The sequence below is a fragment of the Littorina saxatilis genome, unplaced genomic scaffold (assembly GCF_037325665.1).
Source record: "Littorina saxatilis isolate snail1 unplaced genomic scaffold, US_GU_Lsax_2.0 scaffold_545, whole genome shotgun sequence".
Classification (NCBI taxonomy): domain Eukaryota; kingdom Metazoa; phylum Mollusca; class Gastropoda; order Littorinimorpha; family Littorinidae; genus Littorina; species Littorina saxatilis.
In genome coordinates this window covers 48,627-72,667 of record NW_027126483.1, presented here as the reverse complement: position 1 = coordinate 72,667, position 24,041 = coordinate 48,627, and the positions used below count along the sequence as shown (strand labels likewise).

The 24,041-nt window shown below is 42.3% G+C and overlaps 1 protein-coding gene across 2 annotated transcripts; it reads right to left on the bottom strand.

The window, feature by feature from the left end:
- Nucleotides 1-3,243: 3,243 nt before the first annotated feature.
- On the bottom strand, nt 3,244-23,112 carry LOC138954919 (zinc finger protein 721-like). 2 transcript variants are annotated; one of them, XM_070326667.1, is made up of 12 exons: nt 22,974-23,112; nt 20,277-20,322; nt 18,693-18,975; nt 17,511-17,594; nt 12,810-12,996; nt 11,687-12,307; nt 8,357-10,153; nt 7,314-7,589; nt 5,669-5,944; nt 5,025-5,157; nt 4,364-4,489; nt 3,244-3,616 (listed from the first exon to the last, which is right to left on the bottom strand). In XM_070326667.1, the coding sequence occupies exons 3-12, from the start codon at nt 18,947-18,949 to the stop codon at nt 3,285-3,287; spliced, it is 4,089 nt and encodes a 1,362-aa protein (XP_070182768.1). In that variant the 5' UTR covers nt 18,950-18,975; nt 20,277-20,322; nt 22,974-23,112; the 3' UTR covers nt 3,244-3,284. The 2 variants fall into 2 exon arrangements, with proteins under 2 accessions (XP_070182768.1, XP_070182769.1); XM_070326668.1 differs by lacking the exons at nt 20,277-20,322; nt 22,974-23,112 and having other exon boundaries at nt 18,693-19,159.
- Between the last annotated feature and the right edge of the window lie 929 nt (nt 23,113-24,041).

Genomic DNA, 24,041 nt, shown 5'->3' with positions numbered 1-24,041 from the left:
ATCTTTGAATAACAGCAATAAGGATTCTCACAGAGAGGACACTGAATATATATTCCAGATTCTGAAAACAGAAAGCTTAACTTTTCTTCGTGAAAGGTGCATGTGCTCGTTTGTGAAATGTAACACATACACCATGTCTCTAGTTGGTCATATCAATTGGAGTTTTCAGAAAAAGAGCGTCAAAAATGTCAAACCTTGAAAACTGAACGGTTTTTTTTATACAAAAGGTGTACCAGCTATTTTCATTTTTTCTTTCATTTTCACTACTTTATTGTCCCATCGCTGGGAAATTCGGGTCGCTTCCTCCCAGTGGAAAGCTAGCAGCAACAGAGTTGCGCTAAACTGTGCAATGGAACACATACATCCTGTCTTGAATTTGTTCACCAGTGTTGCAAGCTTTTCGAGAGCAAATTGTTAACAGAAGAACACGCAAAAAGTATAAAGGGTCTGTGTGTGTGTGTTTGGCGGTTTGTGCGTGTACGTATGAACATGCGTGCATGTGAGTGGTTGCATGCATGCATGGTTGTGTACGTCCACTCGTGTGTGCTTTAAATCACATACACATCACCCCTTGTATAAACAGGGTGCATATCTGAACAGCTAGGCACTTTTTCATGCAAATGTTTTTCAAGACACAGCATAAGGCACTTCTTTCATCACGACAGATTTTGACCAGTAAGGCACAGTGAGAGAAAAAAATATCAAGACAAAAAGATCTGTCAAAACCAGGACCAGCAGGGCTGTCTTTGCCAATTACCCCCATAACAGGGCTTTTGTCATTTTAAGAAATAACTCTGTCAGGCTTGTATGGGTTGTGAAGGAGTGAATGCTCTTGCTTTCAACCTTTCCCAGGTGAAAGAGGGGGCGCAACTCCTCTGTGACCCCGACACATCCACTTTCCTGACATTAGTATTTTAACAGGTAGGCTGGGTGTGTCAAAGAAAATTTTCCATTTTAATGGACAATAACGTGTTGTTATTGTTATTATTATCGGCCAGTCACTAGCCAGGGGTATGTCTCAAGCAAGTGGACAAGGAGCATGTGTTCAAAGTTCTTTCTTTACTTTCTTTATTTGGTGTTTAACGTCGTTTTCAACCACGAAGGTTATATCGCGACGGGGAAAGGGGGAAGAGGGGATAGAGCCACTTGTCAATTGTTTCTTGTTCACAAAAGCACTAATCAAAAATTTGCTCCAGGGGCTTGCAACGTAGTACAATGTATTACCTCACTGGGAGAATGCAAGTTTCCAGTACAAAGGACTTAACATTTCTTACATACTGCTTGACTAAAATCTTTACAAAAATGGACTATATTCTATACAAGAAACACTTAACAAGGGTAAAAAGAGAAACAGAATCCGTTAGTCGCCTCTTACGACATGCTGGGGAGCATCGGGTAAATTCTTCCCCCTAACCCGCGAGGGGTGGTTGAAAGTTTGCCTCACTAAAAGAAAGAGTATTCACTCTTTCACAACCCACAGAGTTATTTCCGGAGTTCTTCTACTACAGACCAATTTTCATTTAAGTAGATGGAAAAAAAAGATAATGAAAAAGCCAGCAGAATTTTTGGGAAGCAGCCATTTTTGCATATATATTGGTATGTAGGAAAAAAAATAATATATGGAATGATATGTAAAATACACACTTAGTAACATTTTTGTAACACTGCGTACTATTTTGACATTATTTTTAAAATGTCCATTGTTTTTTTGAAAATTTTTCTCCAACATGTAAAGTGCATAAATCAAAACAGAAAAAAACCAAAACTGTACAATATACATTCAGCAGCGTCAAAACATTCGGTGGTAATTCCAATCTTTGTGACAGAAAACGTGAAAACAAAAAAGAAATTGCATAATTTTGATTTCCACAAAGAGCAGCTGTGTAATACATGTTTGGCATTATTTACAGAAACATTTAAAAAATGTTGATTTGCACTTTCATTTGCTTTGAATGATACACAATCAATATAAAGCTATGTTTTCTCCAAAAGGTCCAATGCTTAAGTACACAATGAGTCTCTCCAAAGGTAAGTTTTTCTCTCCACACACACACACACACCCACGTACACACACACACACACACATTCTCTCTCTCTGGCACACACAAGCAAAATGAGAACAATAAATGAATATCATACACCAAACACATGCACCACACTTTTGAAATCCTTCGGAAAGTTTGATTTAAACTGATATTTTTTCCCCTCAAAAATATGAAAAGGTTCAGTTCTTTACACAAAGGAACTTTTTCAAAATTATCTTCACACGCTGTGTTTAAGTACCTTTTATTTTTATACCAATTCATGCTCATTTTACATTTAAAGCTGACTTACAAAAGTAACACTTTTAATGAGTTTGATTACTTAAAAAATCTGCCACGACAGTGATGCAAAATTTATTGTTTGATATTTGCGTGATGACATACGTCACTGGTATCACAAATTCTAACACAGCAAAGTATATTTTTGATTTGAGCTCACAGAAATTAAAAAGTTACGAAAGCTGGGTTTCTTCTCAACGTCTCTCCCCTCACTGTTTTTAAACACCGACGTTGATCTTGGGTTTAACAAATGTGAACCTTTTAAGTAAAATTTAAAACAAAATAAAATAAAATAAAAAAAGATCAAACGCACGTCAGAAACACACAGAAAGAAATCGCAAAATATTAACGGCACACCGGCCTTTCCCTGTAAACAGTTCGTCTCATCATCTGAAATCTTGCCCATCCACTAGTGGCTTTTCCTTACCAAAGATATTCATGAAAACTTGACCACTCCACTCAGAAAGCTGTCAGACTGTTGAATTGTCATGTGTCCAAGCAAAGCGATAGCCTTAATTACATTTTCATTAAAAGAACCATCTATGTTCGATCCAAAAACACATGTAATCCCCTCCTCCCCATAAACACCACTCCCCCACCCCCCATAACCATACACAGACTGAGCAAACCATCCCAGTATAACAAAACGAAAAACGGCCAGAGGTCAGACTTTTTGCAGCTTTCTGTGAACATGCAAGTGCAGACGTTGAAAGAATCTCCTCCAAGAGAGGCTGATTTTACCACACAATCTTCCCCCCCCCCCCCCTCCCTCTCACAAACTGACCAAACAATGTTAATAAACAAAAAATCCACAGGTAAGACTTATAGCAGCTTTCTGTGAACACGCAGAAGATGGGAGAATCTCCTCCAGCAGAGTCTACACTTGCCCCCCCCCCCCCCCCCCCCCCCACAGACACACCTCACAAACTGACCAGACCATCCCAATCAAAATAATTGCACAGGTCAGACTTTGTGCAGCTTTGTGTGCACACGCAAATAAGATAGACGAGAGAATCTCCTCCAGCAGCTTCTGCACTTGGCGGTCCACAGCCCGGAGTGAGCTGCCCTTGCGTGCAGATGGCGCTGCTTGACCGAAGCAAAATGGCGCCCACATCTCCAGCAGTGCTTGGTGGGAAGATGCCAGATGGACGATCCCAGAGCGAGGCTGGGGTCGTGTCTAGTTTTCAGAGTCTTGGACGGGAGTAGCCTGATACGAGGGAAGCGTGAGGTGGAAGTTTTGTTGGTCAGTGCCTTAGCGGCCCATTTGCTGCTCAGGTGGTGGCCGTTGAAAAAGGCTGCAAAATAAAATAGTTCTTGTTCAGATATGGAAAAAAATCATGCTTTCTCATGATGAAGCTGCAAATCTGGAGAAGGAATCATAACTTGTGACCTGGTCAACCATTCTTATCACATACAGACAACACGAAAAATGGTGCGGCTAGGATCAGAACCCACGACCTTCCGCTTGGGAGGCTGGCGTCTTATTTCATTTTTTCATTTTTTTTTCCATTACTTTATTGTCCCATTGCTGGGAAATTCGGGTCGCTTCCTCCCAGTGGAAAGCTAGCAGCAACGGAGTCGCGCTACCCAGGTGTCTGCGTGTTTAGGTGTATTCAGCCACCTGCACTTATGGCAGAATGACCAAGGTCTTTTACGTGCCATTGTGATGACACGGGGGTGGGACATGGCTTCCGTCTCTGGGTCTGCACATAAAGTTGACCCGTGTCCGTCCCGGCCCGAATTCGAACCTGCGACCTTTCGATCACAAGTCCAGTGCTCTACCAACTGAGCTACCGGCCCCCCTACTAGGCCATTGCGCCCGTGAAAGCAAGCAGTAAGATATAGCCTCAACAAGAATGACAGGTTGAACGCTACTATATTGTGTAAAAAATTCCATCTCACACGGCATTAATAACATGCGCCTTGAGTCGCCTTGTGTGGTGAGATACGTGCGCGATATACATCCTCGTAAATAAAAAAAATAAAAAAATACTAGTCAAATCTTGTACTCAGCTGGGTGGCCTAGCACACACTAGACTCACAGGAATAAAGTGAAGCACTGAGGTCATCATCGTCAGTGATGTAAGGACAGCGATGCTTGTGTTTCTTCAGCACTCCAGCGTCAGTGAACGTTTTCTTGCAGCCTCCGCACCAGTAAGGTCGCTCACCTGAAAACATGCAGTGACATACATTCCATAAAACTGGTCAAAGTCTCTCATTTTCAATTTCATCGGAATAGCAGTATTGCCACTATTAAGACTGCCCTTGAACAGCCCCCCCTCATGTTAACAGCAATCCCTATTCCTGAGAAAGGAGCCTTATTCTCGTTTAATTCTAAAATGGCTGCGTTTTTTTGCAGACAACAGAAGTTCATGTGTCTGCAGTGTGGATATATATGTCTTTGAAACTCAATACTACAACCATAACTTTTTTTTGCATTTGACCAGAATTTTAATGGCCAACCGAGCGAGCTGCCAGACGGTTTCTACTAGCCCGGAGCAATTTGTATTCGCCCCTGGTGATCGGGCGGACCATTTAGCCATCCCTGTTTTCTGTTCATAACCTCTGTAAATTTACACCTCCTGAAGACTCCCTCCTTGTTTTTGGACTCATGTTCACAAATTTGTTTAGGTCTTAAACGGGGGTTGACTGTACGATAAAACAGGCTATCAGACAAGCAGACAATGAGAAAGAGAGGCGTACCAGTGTGCTGCCTGTAGTGTCGCTTGAGACTGGACGACTCAGTGAAGCTCTTGTCACACTTGTCGCAGGCAAAGGGACGTAACCCCAGGTGGGTCTTCATGTGGCGTAGCAGTATGTACCGCTTGGTGAATACCTGAAACATATAGGATTTCCTATCAACAAACGCGTTACAAACAGACTTATCCAAGAACCAACATGTCTAATAAGAACAGACAAACCACACTACTTTTCTAATGTTCTCTTTGCAAAGATCCTTATGTTCTTTCTGCCAACCTTACATTTTTCCTCAACATTTAAAAGTTAACATTCACAGAAAGCCAATGACCTTACTGAACAAAGTATTGATAACGTCTTAACTAAGATTTAAAGCAACTGTATTTTGTGCAAATGAGATGCAAACAAGCTCTTCCTCTCTCTCTCTCACCAACATATGTCTTAATTGTATGTGTGGCGTGGGTGTGTATGTGTGCATGTGTGAGAGAGATAAGAGAGAGATAGAGAGAGAGAAAGAAAGGGAGAGAGAGAGAGAGAGAGAGAGAGAGAGAGAGAGAGAGAGAGAGAGAGAGAGGTTCTCTCATTCTATAAGAATAAATAGTAACAAGCTGGTCAGTTGGCCTATATAACCAATCATTTCAACCACCCACCTTCTGACACAGATGACAGGGATAGAGAAACGATTTCACCGGCTTTTTCTCCTGCTGACACGACTGTCGCTGCAAATGTTTCTTCAGCCCTGAATTCTCCAAGAAGGTGCGGCCGCAGTGCAGACACCGACACAAGTTCTGGCCGGTGTGCAGTCGTGTGTGACGCTTCAAGCTGCATGCTTCAGTGAAGCTCTTTCCGCACTGAGTACAGGAGTAGGGTTTCACGCCTCGGTGAGAACTCATGTGCTGGTCAAAGTTGCTTTGGTCCGAGAACACCTGTTGTGATAAATGTCCAGCTTTTCGTTTTCAAGTTGACAAAATCTTCTAAACTAATTGTCATACTATATAGCTGACAACCAGTTGTGTGTCTCTAGTCACTGTTACTGCAGTGATAAAATGTTAAGATAACTGATGATACTGGTAATCAGGAGATATTAATGTTTATGTTCTTACAATAAATCACTTGGAGTTGGACTGATATTAATTCAACAATAAATATTGCACTTATTTGACATAACTAAAGCCTCAAGAACAATACTTGCATCACAAAAAAAGTGAAATCAGACACGATTTCTTTTTTCAGATTAACTGTGCACCAAATCCAAAACAATTAAAAGTATGCTAAATCACCATAACCAGTACCAGCCCTATCCTAGTGATAAACTTTTAACCAAAACTGTGTACCCCACAACTAAGGGATAATATTTACAAACATCAAAACAGACACACACACAATGACACATGCACAAACACACACAAACATACCCACACACATAAACCAGTGTTGTTGCCAGCCTAAGAAGACAATAGGTCATTTGGACCTCCCTAAAAAAAAAACAATAGGTCCAAATGCCCTGGCTTTAAAAAAGCAATAGGTCAAAAAAATGTTTACAACTTTGTTGCAACTTTTAGCATCTTTTTTTTGGCAACATTTTCAGGCTATTCACGTTTTTCCCTTTCCTTCTTATTCTGAACCTGTTTCAAGTCCTTTGACATTGCTTTGATGTCGCTTCCTAGTTTTAATTGTTCATAAACTTTGCGAGGAGAAAGAGCCTGACATTCCTGGCCTACCCTTTCCAATACAGTGCCCGATGTGCGAATGTAGGGATCCTGCCTGATCTTCGCATTACCATGCCGTAGTATTATATTGATGAACTTTCCACTGTTTGCGCTGTTTTCGGTAAATAGGTACACCGGCTGGATCGGGTATTTCCGTAAACGCAGCCTCGAGTGTCAATGACGACAAATACGGACTCGGAACCGAGTGCATTTTTACTCGTAGCGAACATGAGCATTTCGATCGGGGTTTGTTTTCCGACTTTGCAACTCCTATTCCATTCATTGCAGACCTTGTCCGCCTTGTACGAATATGTATCGGTCAGTTGACCACCAAAACGTAAAAACTATCGGTCCATCGACCGGACAAGGCTAGGTCCAATGCGTCAAATCAGAAAGGAATACGTCAGATACCGAAGACCGAGGCCTGGCAACAACACTGATAAACACACACACTTTCTCTCTCTCTCTCCCTCCCTCTCACATCCACACAAAAAAACACAAACCCACACAAAAACACAAACACCCCCACAAACACACACCCCACCCACCCACATACCCCACCCAGCACACACACACAAAGACCCACCTTCCCACAATCAGCACAGGGCAGCTTGGAGGGGTCGAGCGCGGCCCCAGCGTGAGCATAACAGCCTCGCGCTCGATGCTTGCTCAGCGACCCGCTGTCCGCAAATCCTTTGAAGCAAATCTCGCACAAGTGAGGCCGCTCCGATGCATGCACTCGCAAGTGGAGCCCCAAGGTGATGGAATCGGAGAAAGATTTGCGACACACGTTGCAACGCAGAGATGGGGAGACGCGATGAGCTTTCTCGTGCGTCATCTGCTCTTCTCGCGTATTGAAGACCTGTGGATATAAGGCCCAAAAAAATAAATAGTCTGTTTACGGTAACCCGACCGACCCTATTTTTTTTCGCGCGACCCTAGACTTTTTTTTGGCATTTGGGGGGAAAAAAAATTTTTTTTTTTTTGGCAAAATAACGTAAAAATGTGGTTTTTTGAAGAAAAAAAAAATAAAATAAAAAAAATCCCGACCTACCGACCCTATTTTTTTGGCATATGTTACCGTAAACAGACCTATTTTTTTGGCCTAAACATCTCAAATGTGAGCCAGACGAAAAGGAACCCAAGTTATGGTTGAATTATCAACTAGTTCACGTTCTACACAGAAGCAAGCTAGCTAAATGATATAGTTACCAAGGAATGTGTGCTTAATAAGTTCATAATTCAAGTAAAAATGTTCTACTGCGTGTGTGAAGTGTGTGGAATACACAGGCAAGCTTTAGAATGAGAAATTTGTGAATGATCATTGACATTGATAAGATTACTTGGGGGAAATATGCAGAAATCTACATCCATGTTCATTTTTCTAATTGAAAATTCTTTCTTCCTGAGGAGTGTTCTTAGGCATAAAGACTTATTCAGATATATATATATATAATATATACTTTTAATTAAGTATTAGTTTCCAAATGACCTTTTAGATTCCTATCAAAATCATAACATGTATAAAGTCTTCAAAAATAGAATTGAATCAGGGTGCAGGGCAACCAGGAAAATGGCGCACTGAATGTTTGACTTTCTCAACAAATGAAAACTAACAGATAAGCTCACCTTTCTGCACTGGGTGCAAGCAAACTCATCAGCGCCTGGTTCCAGCTTTATCCGTTTCTGGTCTGGCGCCTCCGCCGAATCTTCCTTCGTCGCTACGACAACGCCCTTACACCCTCGCAGCCAATGACGCTTGAGACTGCCCTGATCCCAGAACACCTTGCTGCAATTTTTGCACGGAAACGGCTGCTGCTGTTCAGTGTGAAGTCTGGAATGCCGCTTCAAGCTGCTAGCATCTGCAAAAACCTTGCCGCAAACTTCGCAATTTGTGGAGCCGATTTTCGAGGGGGTTGAAGATGAAGGGGGTGGGGTGGTGGAAGAGAGGGTGGTTATCTTCTCCGCCAGATTCTTGGTGAGTTTAGGCGTGGAAGTGGCTGGAGCGGAAGCGTTGAACACAAAATTTTGTGTGTTTGACAACAGGGGACTTAGGGCTGGAAGCTTGGAAGCGACAGACTGAGCAAGGGCTGCTGTGGTCTTCAGCAAGGTTTCAGCGTTGACGGACGATTCTGAAAACGGTATTCCACTTCCACTTCCAGGCGGGACGCTCACCCCGTTGTGGTTCTTCATGTGCTTGAGGAGATACTGCACCGACACAAACATCTTCCCACAGACGTGGCATGACACGTGTTCCTCCAAGGTTGCGAGAGTGGCACCATGACTGGCAATATGACGCTTAAAGCTTTGTTCGTCGTCGCACGACTTACCGCATTCTCTGCAGATGTACACCATAGCCTCATGATTGAATGTGGTGTTTGACTTTAAAGAATCGAGATATGCAGCGCCAGAACTTTGGCGCTCTCTTTTGATATTACTGCTCTCATTTTTGATGTGACAACCTTTGGCACTTTGAGCAATTCCCAGAGCATTCAAAATTGAGTTTGATTTCTGTTGGCATCCAGCTTCAACATGACCATCTTCTTTACTTCTCTCCTCAACTTCCTTCTTAATGTTCAAAAACGTAAATTCTTTTTCTGTGATCCTGCTAGAATTCATGACCTTGGAATTGTCCTTGGTTTGGTTATGCTGCTCACTAACAGAACCTGCTATCCTCGCAGAGTCCTTGATTTGACCTTCAGTGACCTTGGTATTCATAACCTTGGTATCAGTGACCTTAATGGTGTCCTTGACCTGATCTTCACTGATCTTGGTATCTGTGACCTTGATGTCCATGACCTTGGTGATGTCCTTGACCTGCCCGTTGCACCTGATGAGGTGTTTCTTGAGGCCGCTGCTGTCGGTGAATCCCTTACCACACAGGGAGCAGTTGTGAGGCTTGACGTCGGAGTGGACACTCTCGTGGCGTCTCAGGCTGCACGCCTCGATGAACCCTTTGCCGCACGTCCTGCACTTGAAGTCGCGCATGCCCAGGTGAATCTTGACGTGCCTCTTCAGCTTGGACGAGTCGGCGAACGTCTTCCCGCAGTGGGAACACCTGTTGCGCCGCTGTCCTCTTTGCGAGGCCGAGGAGTCTTCCGAGGGGGCTGGTGACGATTCTCCGTTCATGAAAGCTGACGGCGACTCGTCACCGTTCCTGAGCATCGCCGGTGAGGCTTCGCTATTTGGGAACGTGGCGGGTGAAGAATCACCAGTAGTGAAGACAGCCGGTGAAGATTCACCGTTCGTGTATGTGATGGCTTCTTGGCGGCAGGCTGAGCACCTGAGGGCTTTCTTGCTGTCGGAGGCTGTACTGGCCGAGTCGCTGTGTGCGGTTTGGTCGTCGTCTTCGTAGTCACTGATCACATCGCCGCATTCAAAGCACATCTGTGTGTCCGCTGGTTTCGCTTTGACCTCTGCTGGCTTCTGTAAACGACATTAAGAAGGTTGTTATTAAGCCTTCTTCCCCTCTTTGTAGACTAGGCAGGTTGTGAATTAAAAAATCTCTGATCTCACAAAAAAAGAAGGTTGTTATCTGACAGGGAGTCTATTTTTTCTCAAACAAGTTCTCACCAATGCCAATCATATTTTGAACAAAATAATATGTCGCTAGAGGAGAAGTATTTCTAAAATAATCACAGTAACGTTTACCAAGTAGAGCCGGCAGCCAAATGTGTGGCTAAAAAAGTAAACTGACATGGACTTTTCACAGGTGAACCAAACCCGGCATCAGCATACTATGGCATTTTCTTTTCAACAACCTCCTCTCCTTGTCTCTACCCCCCCCCCCCCTCCCCCCTCTATTTCATCCCTGCACCAGGCTCACTGGTTTCAAATTAACATCTTAGAAGTGCAGTAGAACTCCCCCTCCTTTGTAAGACCCAATGGACGAGTTCCGCAATTTCGAGGGGCCAATCACTAGCGAGGTGCTCATGTCCACATGTGTCCGACACACCCCACGCTAGTGATTGGCCCCTCCACTGTTTGTCCGGGGTTTTGGCAAGGGTGTTCACACTCTTCCACGACCCACATAAACCGAACGGTGTTATTTTCAAAAAGTTGTCCTTTGGTCAGATGTTCTTTTCATAACCACTGTAAATTATCCCTCCTCAATGAGATATTTTTTTCTCAGACTTTGGAAGTCTTAACAACAAAAACAAGAAGGGCAAAGCCCATACGACTCACATGCTTTACACATTTTTCCTACCAAAATACATGTGACCTTGACCCAAGGTCAAGGTCATCCAAGGTCATGCAACACAAAGCTGTTAATTCAAGACATAGGAAGTACAATGGTGCTTATTGGCTCTTTCTACCATGAGATATGGTCACTTTTAGTGGTTCACTACCTTATTTTGGTCACATTTCATAAGGGTCAAAGTGACCTTGACCTTCATCATATGTGACCAAATGTGTCTCATGATGAAAGCATAACATGTGCCCCACATAATTTTTAAGTTTGAAACAGTTATCTTCCATAGTTCAGAGTCAAGGTCACTTCAAAATATGTATACAATCCAACTTTGAAGAGCTCCTGTGACCTTGACCTTGAAGCAAGGTAAACCAAACTGGTATCAAAAGATGGGGCTTACTTTGCCCTATATATCATATATAGGTGAGGTATTGAATCTCAAAAACTTCAGAGAAAATGTGAAAAATAGCTGTTTTTTAGGCAACATTTATGGCCCCTGCGACCTTGACCTTGAAGCAAGGTCAAGATGCTATGTATGTTTTTTGGGGCCTTGTCATCATACACCATCTTGCCAAATTTGGTACTGATAGACTGAATAGTGTCCAAGAAATATCCAACGTTAAAGTTTTCCGGACGGACGGACGGACGACTCGGGTGAGTACATAGACTCACTTTCGCTTCGCACGTGAGTCAAAAAAGGGGGGGGGGGAAGGGGGAGGAGGAGGAGGGGGGTGTCACTTAAAAGTGCAAACGAACATAATTCTGACCTCTAACAAATGCTGCAGCTGGAGCATCTTGGTCGGAATGTTGCAGATTCTGTCCGGCATTGCAACATGGCTCGGCTGCCCATCGTTCTCCCGCTCATCAGACCCTGAAGACACCCGCGAACCTCGCACTGCTCCACGTTTTGCAACCGCCACTCCAGCCGACAGGGGTGACTTTGACAGTGCATTCCGCTTTTCATTTTCTCCATCTTTTTCATTGCCACACACATTAGGTGGATCATTGGCAGTAGCGTAGTTAGCAGACAGGTTCCTGTTAGTGCCGCACTCCGTGGTGTCGTTGCTACCATCTTCTTCAAAAGAACTGTAGATGTTGTTGTTGAGCTTATCCGAGGACTTTCCCACAAACGACTTGAAAAAGTCCGTGAGGGAGTACGGGGATTCGTTCCCTTCTCGAGAGAGTTCGCTCCCCTCCGTGGAGGCTTCAAGGTCGTTGGTGTGGTCAATGCCGGAGGTCATCATGCAGACGTTGCGCTCGTGTCGCACCATGGAGGCCCGCTCGGAGAACGCTCGACCGCACACTCGACACTTGTAGCGTTTCTCCCCCGTGTGGACTCTGAGGTGTCGTTTGTAGCTGCCGGACTCTGTGAAGCACTTTGAACACACCTGGAATCATAGAATAATTGTGTTAGTTTCCTTACAGCTTACTCCACAGTGTTCAGCAGTCAGACTTGTTAAACCTTATGTACTTCTGAATCCTAAAACATTTTAGGTTAAAGTAAAGGTAGTTCCATAACCGCTTTTGGTCGTGAGGCAGCTTTCATTGATAAACTATCGCACACAGAATGATCCCACTGTTTTCTCAAATGACACTGAAAAGGCTTTTCTACAGTGTGCGTCTTGAGGTGTCTCTTGAGGGAGCTTTCATTGATAAAAAGCTTTTTCCTGCAGCACACTTTTCAAAATAGCTGGGCTACTTTGCATTAGGATTGCGTATAGCCGCTGCCACTTTTGGGTTCCTAGGAAGGTTGGGTTAGAGTTTATATGCATTTATCTTTTGTATGATAACAAATTTGCTCACGAGTACCCACTGTGCATTAAAATGGGGCTCACAGCCCTGTTGGCCGCTCATCTAACACTGCACAGAATGATCTCACTATCTTCTCACCTGACACTGAAAGGGCTTCTCTCCAGTGTGAGTCTTGACGTGCCGCTTGAGGGAGCTTTTGTCAATGAAGGACTTGGTGCAGTGGTCAAAGGGACACTCGTGGACCTTGGCTTTCTGACCCATGTGCGTCTTCTTGTGGCGTCCAAAGCTGCCCACGTCCGAAAAACTCTTCTCGCATACATCACACCTGCAGAAAGTAAAAAATCGCTAAGTTAAAGAATGATTAAAACTTTCAGGATGTAAAACTATTATCACATACATCACACCTACAAAAAGAAAAAGAAAAAAAGTCACTTAAAGCGTGATTAACACGTTCACTTAATCTGTTGAACATGAATTGTTTGTCATACGCAGAAATAAATGAACAGTCTGTCTCTTGTGTCAGTCAATGAAGTAAGTGAGCAAATGTGAAAACAACACCGATAAATTATTACCAAATGTTCATGTGAAGAGTCTGTCGATCAGTGAAATAAGTGAGCTAATGTGAAAACAACACCAATAAATTATTACCAAATGTTCATGTGAAGAGTCTGTCGATCAGTGAAGTAAGTGAGCTAATGTGAAAACAACACCAATAAATTATTACCAAATGTTCATGTGAAGAGTCTGTCGATCAGTGAAGTAAGTGAGCTAATGTGAAAACAACACCAATAAATTATTACCAAATGTTCATGTGAAGAGTCTGTCGATCAGTGAAGTAAGTGAGCTAATGTGAAAACAACACCAATAAATTATTACCAAATGTTCATGTGAAGAGTCTGTCGATCAGTGAAGTAAGTGAGCTAATGTGAAAACAACACCAATAAATTATTACCAAATGTTCATGTGAAGAGTCTGTCGATCAGTGAAGTAAGTGAGCTAATGTGAAAACAACACCAATAAATTATTACCAAATGTTCATGTGAAGAGTCTGTCGATCAGTGAAGTAAGTGAGCTAATGTGAAAACAACACCAATAAATTATTACCAAATGTTCATGTGAAGAGTCTGTCGATCAGTGAAGTAAGTGAGCTAATGTGAAAACAACACCAATAAATTATTACCAAATGTTCATGTGAAGAGTCTGTCGATCAGTGAAGTAAGTGAGCTAATGTGAAAACAACACCAATAAATTATTACCAAATGTTCATGTGAAGAGTCTGTCGATCAGTGAAGTAAGTGAGCTAATGTGAAAACAACACCGATAAATTATTACCAAATGTTCATGTGAAGAGTCTGTCGATCAGTGAAATAAGTGAGCTAATGTGAAAACAACACCAATAAATTATTACCAAATGTTCATGTGAAGAGTCTGTCGATCAGTGAAGTAAGTGAGCTAATGTGAAAACAACACCAATAAATTATTACCAAATGTTCATGTGAAGAGTCTGTCCATCAGTGAAGTAAGTGAGCTAATGTGAAAACAACACCAATAAATTATTACCAAATGTTCATGTGAAGAGTCTGTCGATCAGTGAAGTAAGTGAGCTAATGTGAAAACAACACCAATAAATTATTACCAAATGTTCATGTGAAGAGTCTGTCGATCAGTGAAGTAAGTGAGCTAATGTGAAAACAACACCAATAAATTATTACCAAATGTTCATGTGAAGAGTCTGTCGATCAGTGAAGTAAGTGAGCTAATGTGAAAACAACACCAATAAATTATTACCAAATGTTCATGTGAAGAGTCTGTCGATCAGTGAAGTAAGTGAGCTAATGTGAAAACAACACCAATAAATTATTACCAAATGTTCATGTGAAGAGTCTGTCGATCAGTGAAGTAAGTGAGCTAATGTGAAAACAACACCAATAAATTATTACCAAATGTTCATGTGAAGAGTCTGTCGATCAGTGAAGTAAGTGAGCTAATGTGAAAACAACACCAATAAATTATTACCAAATGTTCATGTGAAGAGTCTGTCGATCAGTGAAGTAAGTGAGCTAATGTGAAAACAACACCAATAAATTATTACCAAATGTTCATGTGAAGAGTCTGTCGATCAGTGAAGTAAGTGAGCTAATGTGAAAACAACACCAATAAATTATTACCAAATGTTCATGTGAAGAGTCTGTCGATCAGTGAAGTAAGTGAGCTAATGTGAAAACAACACCAATAAATTATTACCAAATGTTCATGTGAAGAGTCTGTCGATCAGTGAAGTAAGTGAGCTAATGTGAAAACAACACCAATAAATTATTACCAAATGTTCATGTGAAGAGTCTGTCGATCAGTGAAGTAAGTGAGCTAATGTGAAAACAACACCAATAAATTATTACCAAATGTTCATGTGAAGAGTCTGTCGATCAGTGAAGTAAGTGAGCTAATGTGAAAACAACACCAATAAATTATTACCAAATGTTCATGTGAAGAGTCTGTCGATCAGTGAAGTAAGTGAACAAAAAAATCAACAAAGGAACACAAAAACTCAAAGAAAATACAAGAGAGCGACTTCACTGAGACTGAGCTTTATTTTACAAGGATAAAGATTTAAGGCTGGGTCTTTTCTTACAATCTGTCCTTGGGAAGAGAGCAGGGGTGGGACTCTCTTGTGATGAAAAAAGAGGAAATCACAATTTTGGCTCACGTAAGTGTAGCCTATGCGATCGTAACTTTGTCTGTCTGTGCGTGTGTGCGTGTGTGTGTATGTCTGTGGTAGAAACTTTAACATTTGACTAAACACCGAAATACTCATTTTACCTGGTTATTATTCAAGCAACAGCTTCAAAATATTGAAGCAATGATCAACATTTCATCAGCACGTATGTAGTTAAAGTGTGTATCCAAAGAAAACGGGTGGTGGGGGGTTTTGGGGGGGTAAAAACAGGTGACTGGTTTGTGTCGTGTTTGGTATGTAGACCAGGTCAGGGGTCAAGGTTAGGTCAGATCGCGTGAAGGATTGTGGTATAGATACAGTTATCACCGAGCTGCAGTTCGCCGATTCGGAGAAGACGATTTCACATTGTTCGGTTTCGTAGCTCCAGAAAAATAGATAAGGAAGATACCAAAGGAGATTTCCTACAGGTTAATCTGCACAGCGTGTTTCCAGTGTCTGCGCGAGGAAGCGCTGTCGAAAGCGCAGTGTCGATCTGTCCATCTGGCAGTCGTGTCCCCGGCCGTAAGTAGGATACAGACAGACAGATCTAGATCTAGTGTCTCGCACTCTTGCAACGTGTCACCTATACTTACTGTGTGTGTGTATGTGTGACGGAGTGATTGAGTTTGTGTTACTGTTTGTCGATTTCTTACGTGAGCCTTGAAGGCTTCGCCTCTTGTTTTTAAATGGTACATTACAATCTGTGCAATCTGGTGCATTCTGAGACTAAAATTCATTTCGTTTGGATCGGGTAAAAAATACATTCTCCACACTCCCCACCCCCTCAAAAAACACACTTTCACACAACCATGGTAACATTCTTCTTCTTCTTCCGTAGAGGACTGGGTTATTGCGAACGTGTCAGAGTCCTGCGGTCGAGTCACTGTTACCGAGAGTGACTAGCTCCACCAAACAGGGAGATTAAAAAGGTGGGGGGGTTTAAAACTATGTACAGGGGAGAGTGCGTTCCAGGGACTCGCATGCCCGACTGCAGGAGACTGCCGCCGAGACGGGAGCGAAACGACTCCAGGGAGGGGGCCGACGATACCAGTGTTGACAACTTATTCCATTCGGAGATTGTGCGGGGGAAAAATGAGTTTAAAAGGGCTGGGTTGTAATGGTGCATACTTACGTAATGAACCATGTATCCATAATCCAATTCTGGCAAAGTATGATCCAAGTGACGCCCTAATGCATTGAAGCTCAAAATTACTATTAGTTATCAGAAGTTTTCAGTCAGCACAATTTAACTCTCAAGCCTCCAGTGTTCTGTTCCATCTTCACTTCTCTCCATATCATTCAGTCAACAAGTTATAGATACTGTTATATGAAGTCTTATATCGCGCGCGTATCTCCAGACTCGGACTCAAGGCGCAGGGATCTATTTATGCCGTGTGAGATGGAATTATTTTACACAATACATCACGCATTCACATCGACCAGCAGATCGCAGCCATTTCGGCGTATATCCTACTTTTCACGGCCTATTATTCCAAGTCACACGGGTATTTTGGTGGACATTTTTTATCTATGCCATTACAATTTTGCCAGGAAAGACCCTTTTGTCAATCGTGGTATCTTTAACGTGCACACCCCAATGTAGTGTACACGAAGGGACCTCGGTTTTTCATCTCATCCGAAAGACTAGCACTTGAACCCACCACCTAGGTTAGGAAAGGGGGGAGAAAATTGCTAACGCCCTGACCCAGGGCCGAACTCGCAACCTCTCGCTTCCGAGCGCAAGTGCGTTACCACTCGGCCACCCAGTCCTTGTGATGAAATGGGACGCGGAAAAATAGATTACTCCAGCGGAATTTGTAAGTTGTGTCCGCGGAAATCCGCGGAAAAGTCCCACCCCTGGAGAGAGAGAGAGACAGAGAGAGAGAGAGAGAGAGAGGGGGGGGGGGGGGGGGGTGGTGGTATGACATGCTTTTACTGTGAGACCTGCACTGGCTGCAGCTCCTAAACAAAGTAAAGGGCAAGGGTGTAATGACAGAATGAAAGAAATTATCATCAATACACGTTTCACAACTGTACCAAAATAAGCAAATTGTAACTAATTTTTGAGACAGTCAAACTTAGTGACGATCAGTAAGCAGTGGCACAACAAAGCTCCAAAGTCTTACGTGAAAGGTTTCTCTCCTGTGTGTGTCCGGGCATGGCGAGTCAAGCTGCACTTCTCACGAAAGCCTTTCCCACACTCCGTACACCTGAAACGCAGCAGTTAGAATCAAATTACTTGAATTCCACTTCTTTACTTATTGCCTCAACAAATTCACTGACACTGAAGTTATGAAATTCTTACGACATTCATCAATAGAACACCAGCCTCAATTTTTGCTGGAAACTCTTTGTCTCTCTCGAAACCATCACGATCAACTCGAGGCAAAAATGTCAGTCATACATTCTAAAGTTTCTGTATTTCCACCCATATCAAAACCTCAACAACAGTTTTGAAAAAACAAACAAACAAAAACAATACATAGGTGTACTCCAGAAACCGCACACAGGGCTACATCTAGATATTGCCCACTGCACAACCACACGGGGTGGGGATGTAGCTCAGTATGCAGTGAGCTGGTTATATAACCAGTTCATCACCTCTGGTGTGGGTTCGAACCCAGATTTTGATGAGGAATTGATTTCCCAAGGGTCAACTTTGTGCAGGCTGGACCAGGTGTCCAAACAACCCTTGTGTGCACACGATAAAGATCCCAAGTTCACAGCAGGGACAAAAATTAAGAATACAGTGGAACTCTCCCTTTGAGAACCCTAATTTAAGACTTACCCCTTGATAAGACCTTGATTTTTCAGATTTTATGTTCATAACATCATTGTTTGTTTGTTTGTTCGTTCATGGGCTGAAACTCCCACGGCTTTTACGTGTATGACCGTTTTTACCCCGCCATTTAGGCAGCCATACGCGGCTTTCGGAGGAAGCATGCTGGGTATTTTCGTGTTTCTATAACCCACCGAACTCTGACATGGATTACAGGGTCTTTTTCGTGCGTACTTGGTCTTGTGCTTGCGTGTACACACGAGGGTGTTCGGACACCGAGGAGAGTCTGCACATAAAGTTGACTCTGAGAAATAAATCTCTCGCCGAACGTGGGGACGAACTCACGCTGACAGCGGCCAACTGGATACAAATCCAGCGCGCTACCGACTGAGCTACATCCCCGCCCCCATAACATCAAAACTTTACCCCCATTTTAATACTTCCTCACTTTTACGACCTGGTTTTCTCAGATTTTTTTTGGTCTTAAAACGGGCGCTCCACTGCACCATAACTACCACAAGCAACTCACTTGAAAGGTTTCTCATGGGTGTGCACCCTGAGATGCTTGCCAAACATGGCCACGTCCGGACACTCCTTGCCGCAGGCTTGACACTTGAACGAGTCCTGCTCCCCAGCATGCATCTGGACATGCTGGTAAAGGTCGTCTCCGTTGCACAGCACCAGTTCGCACAGCGGACACTCAAACCTTTCCAAGGAAGACTCTGCGTCATTGTCCGCTGGAGAAACGGGCGAAGTTCCGACATCGTCGTACGAAAGGGACTGCATTCTTCTTCTGCAGTCCTATACCTGTCCTGACAATCAAAATGGGAAATAGGACAGATGTAATCACAGTGAAACCCCCTTTTAAGACCCCTCCCTTTCAAGACCTTGCTTTTACAGCCTCTCTGTTGATAAGGCCAACAAAAAAAAAATAGTCTGTTTACAGTAACCCGACCGACCCCATTTTTTCGCGCGACCCTAGACCTTTTTTTGGCATTTGGGGAAAAAAAAAGAAAGAAAAAAAAATCTTGGTTTTTTTTGCAAAATAACGTAAAAATATGGTTTTTTTGGAGAAAAACAAATAAATAAATAAAAAATCCCGACCTACCAACCCTATTTTTTTGGCCTATGTTACCGTAAACAGACCTTTTTTGGGGGGGCCTAACCTCTGTATAATTACCTCCATTTTTAGATCCCCCTTTTTAAGACCCGATTTTCTCAGATTTGTGTAATGTCTTCCAAGGGGGTTCCCCTGTATAACTATATAAAGTTGGTCTGTGGATCAAAAAGTTATGTGAAGGGTGTAATGTATTTTTCTAGTCTATGAGCTGGACGACCGTAAAGACAAACAGAGTCAGAGAGAGAGAGAGGGATAGAGAACAGTGATGTTCCCAGGCCCTGGTCTTCAGTCATTCATTATTTTACGCATACTTTTTGGATCTTAGTAACTTAATTCCTTGGCATTGTTCTCATCCCAGGTTGGATGGAAGTCCAAAGTTTTCACATGCAAGGACACTATTTGACCAATAACTATATGTTTTGAATATATTTGGAATCCAAGTCCAACTGACCAATTGTCGTCTGTGTCTGAGAACATCACTGAGAATGAGAGAGAGAGAGAGAGAGAGAGAGAGAGAGAGAGAGAGAGAGAGAGAGAGAGAGAGAGAGAGAGAGAGAGAGAGAGAGAGAGAGAGAGAGGGAAAGGGAGGAGGGAGGGAGGAGGGAGGGAGAAAGAGAGAGAAAGAGAGAGAGAGAGACACAGAGAGAGAGAGAGAGAGAGAGAGAGAGAGAGAGAGAGAGAGAGAGAGAGAGAGAGAGAGAGACACACACACACACACACACACAAAGAGAAAGAAAAATATTTGCAAATACAATAATATATATATGCACTTCATAAAGATTTTAGGTTTGGGGTAAGTGCTCTTTCAGTTCTGGAGAGAGAGAATATATTGCATGAACAAGAAGACAAGATACATGCTAAGACTTTTTTCAAGTGTGCAAATGATTTTCAAAAAGGGCAAGTCATAATTACCGAATTTAAGCTTTAACAAAAATTACTATCACAGGAAATAAACAGGATCCTCTTCTGTTTAAAAAAAAATACACTACTTACATTATCTGAGACAGAATTGTGTTCGCATGTCGATCCACTGAGAACTCTGCAACAGAAAATTCTTCTTTGATAAAACATAACATGAAGATGCAAATTTGAATCTCAACTGCATTTCATAGACCCAAGTACTACACACTAACATTACAAATTCATGTTCACATGAGATTGAGAGGGAAAACCTCATGAAAGTGAAAGTGAAAGCTGCTCCCTTAATTATTTTGCAAGTAATAACCTTTAAAATAATTTGAAATCAAAACCTTAAAAAATAATCAATCAAATTCAACAAAAATACAAACAATTACCAATTACAACAAATACACTGTGAAAAAACTATCTGAAGCTTATAGCTCCTATCGTGGCATAACAAATCTTGGAACTGTAAGTGTAAGCAAAATAACAACAGATCACTTCTCCCACCTCAAAGGACCAAAACCATGTCTGCACACTATTGAACTGTTAGTGTTACCCGACAGTCAGGATTTCAACCACTGCCGAGTGATACTGAGTTGTGCCGAATGGAGACTAATGCAGGGATCGCGTTTACGCACGATTTTTGCGTATTTGACGCATTTTAAAAGTCGCTGACGCGTTTTTTTCGCCGCGCCGCGTAAGCCATACGCAAAAATATTGTAACTTTTTCTTGTCTTCACGCAGCGCTTTTGCTCTGACTTAATAATCACCCGATCCTGAAACTGACTATAGGGCTCGAGAAGTGAAATCTGCGCGTCAAAACTAAAGTTCGTTTCTTTTTGCATCGAAGTATCGCAAATGAACGTAACGAGGGTATTACCAGATAATGTCTTGTCGGATAATGAAACAGACATTAGCTGCTCTCCCATCTCGCGCTTCCAAAAGGCGGAAAGTGTGTCTAGTCGTATTAGAGCGGGAAACAAACTCGCAAGGCCCGAAGGTTGGAGACAGCAGGGGTGTTATTCGACAGGCGTGCGCGGAGTTCGACAGGAAAACTCGCCGTATTTAGGTAAGGAGTGTCTTTAAGTCTTTCGTGCGTGTTTTGTTTGTGTCTGTACGTGTTTTCGTAGTACGCAAAAATATTGGTCCGTGACGCGTTTTTTTCGTTTCGTTGCGTATGACTTACGCGTTTTTTAAAAAGCTAGCGCGATCCCTGCTAATGACGTCAGTGATGTGGATATGAGCCTGTATACTAAAGTCACCGACCGGTGTTTCTAGCCACAGCCATCCTATATATTTTCACTGACTGAATTTCAGTGCAGGTCCAACAGACCTATGGTCCTCTTAGTCTTACTCTTAGTAAAGGCTAAAGCCTAAAAAAAAATAGGTGTGGTTACGGTAACCCGACCTACCCTATTTTTAGGGGCCGATCCTATAACTTTTTATTACATTTGTCACAACAAAACAAAACACACAAAAAAACAACGAGTGCAAAAAACGCAATGAAAGCGAAAGCGCCCGTGTCGCACACTTATTTCCCTGTCAAGTAGGTTTAATTTGTACACATTAGAAAAAAAAGTTAAAAAAAAAAGTGATTGCCTACCTACCTACCCTATTTTTTTGGGCTATGTTACCGTAACCACACCTATTTTTTTTTTTGGCCTAATGGAACAACAATGCTACTATTGTGATATGATTTAATACTTGGTTTAAACATAAGTTTATTTTAACAAAAGGTACAATCATGACGATGAATACAAAATACACAGGTAACAGCAACAAGCTAGAAGCTTATAGTGGTGTTCCTGCTTGGACATTACAACGTAAGGCGGTAACGGCTGAACAATTCGTTTAAATTAAATAAACCAAATCTAGTAATAACATAATAAACGTTGCATAATCACTATAAAGAAAGACAGTAAAAGGAAGGAAGGAGGGGAAGAAGAGGAATAAAACTCTCAGTGTGTGTAGTGCAACCGAGTGTAGTGTAAATAAAGAATTTATAAACAAGAAACAGACAAAAATGGTTAACTTAAATTCCCAAAAGGAAATTAAATCTGTTCACTCACAAATTTAAACACACACTGACTGACAGAGTGACAGATAAGCATTCCTTGTTCCACTTGATTACAAGGGTTGTCACTAGTGTGACAACATCAGCTGTTGTAAAAAAACAAAAACATTCTGTGCGTGCAGTGTGCATATGTACGATTGGCCGTATTGGTACATTATACAGCCCAAAGACTGTTCTCTACTTTTTCAAAGCTGTGAGTTACCATGGTGAAAAAAATCAGTTGGCACAGCACGTAAACGAGCTAGTCTACCGAACACGAAACAGACAGGGAACGCTGGTTCCATTTTTGCATGGCGGGGCCGACTTGACCTCAATTGTCTCGTTCGCTCGCTGACAAAGCCGTTCGCACTCGTGGGCGGTGGACAAAAACAACTTCAAAAACTTTTGTCAACAAACTTCTCCGTCGATTTCCGATACAAAACAATCTCACATCTACTTGAATCGGACCTCGAGAGCGTCAAAAGTCAGAAGCAAGTTCAAGCTGTGAAAGGAAGAACCGAAGAAAACGCCTCAAGAAAATTCGAAGAAGTGACAACAACGACGACACCCCGGCCGCCATCGCTGTAGCGGCGTCACTGATCATCACCCACTGCGACCCAACGGTCGGCATCTCTCGCACCAACTCTGAAACACCTTGTCACAGCTCACAGCGGCTATTTTGAGCCAAGTTTCATTCAAAAAATGTCGACTGTGATCGTCCGATATTGACTTACTGTGTTCGATGAACTTTTCGAAGTTTATTTTGATGAACTTTCAACTTTTTGTGATGTTGTCGAAGCAAGCAGACATCAGCGGGACAGAGTTGCATCCCTTCTTGCTCCGCGAAAGAGAGGCACAAAGCGCTCATTGGCGGAGATGAGAAGGCATGAGTTCAGGGGGGCTGCTGGAGGGGGTTGAGGGGGACAATTTTGGTACAAGGTTTTATAACTTTCACACCGTAGAGCACGCCGCACAGAAGACAGCGTATGCTTTTCATTCATTTTTATATTTAGTCAAGTTTTGACTCTGTGTGTGTGTGTGTGTCTGTGTCTGTGTGTCTGTGTGTGTGTGTAGAGCGATTCAGAGTAAACTACTGGACCGATCTTTATGACATTTTACATGAGAGTTCCTGGGTATGATATCCCCAGACGTTTTTTTCATTTTTCCGATAAATGTCTTTGATGACGTCATATCCGGCTTTTCGTGAAAGTTGAGGCGGCACTGTCACACCCTCATTTTTCAATCAAATTGATTGACATTTTTGTAAAGCAATCTTCGACGAAGGCCGGACTTCGGTATTGCATTTCAGCTTGGTGGCTTAACAATTAATTAATGACTTTGGTCATTAAAAATCTGAAAATTGTAATAAATTTTTTTATATAAAACAATCCAAATTTGCGTTCATCGTATTCTACATCATTTCCTGATTCCAAAAACATATAAATATGTTATATTTGGATTAAAAACAATCTCTGAAAATTAAAAATATAAAAATTATGATCAAAATTAAATTTCCGAAATCGGATTTAAAAACAATTTCATCTTATTCCTTGTCTGTTCCTGATTCCAAAAACATGTAGATATGATATGTTTGGATTAAAAACACGCTCAGAAAGTTAAAACGAAGAGAGGCACAGAAACTGACTAAAGCGTGCTATGCAGCACAGCGAAACCACTACTGCGCTAAACAGGCTCGTCAGTTTCACTCCGTTTTGCACAAGCGGCGGACTACGGTCATTGTGAAAAAATGCAGTGCGTTCAGTTTCGTTCTGTGAGTTCCACAGCTTGACTATAAATGTAGT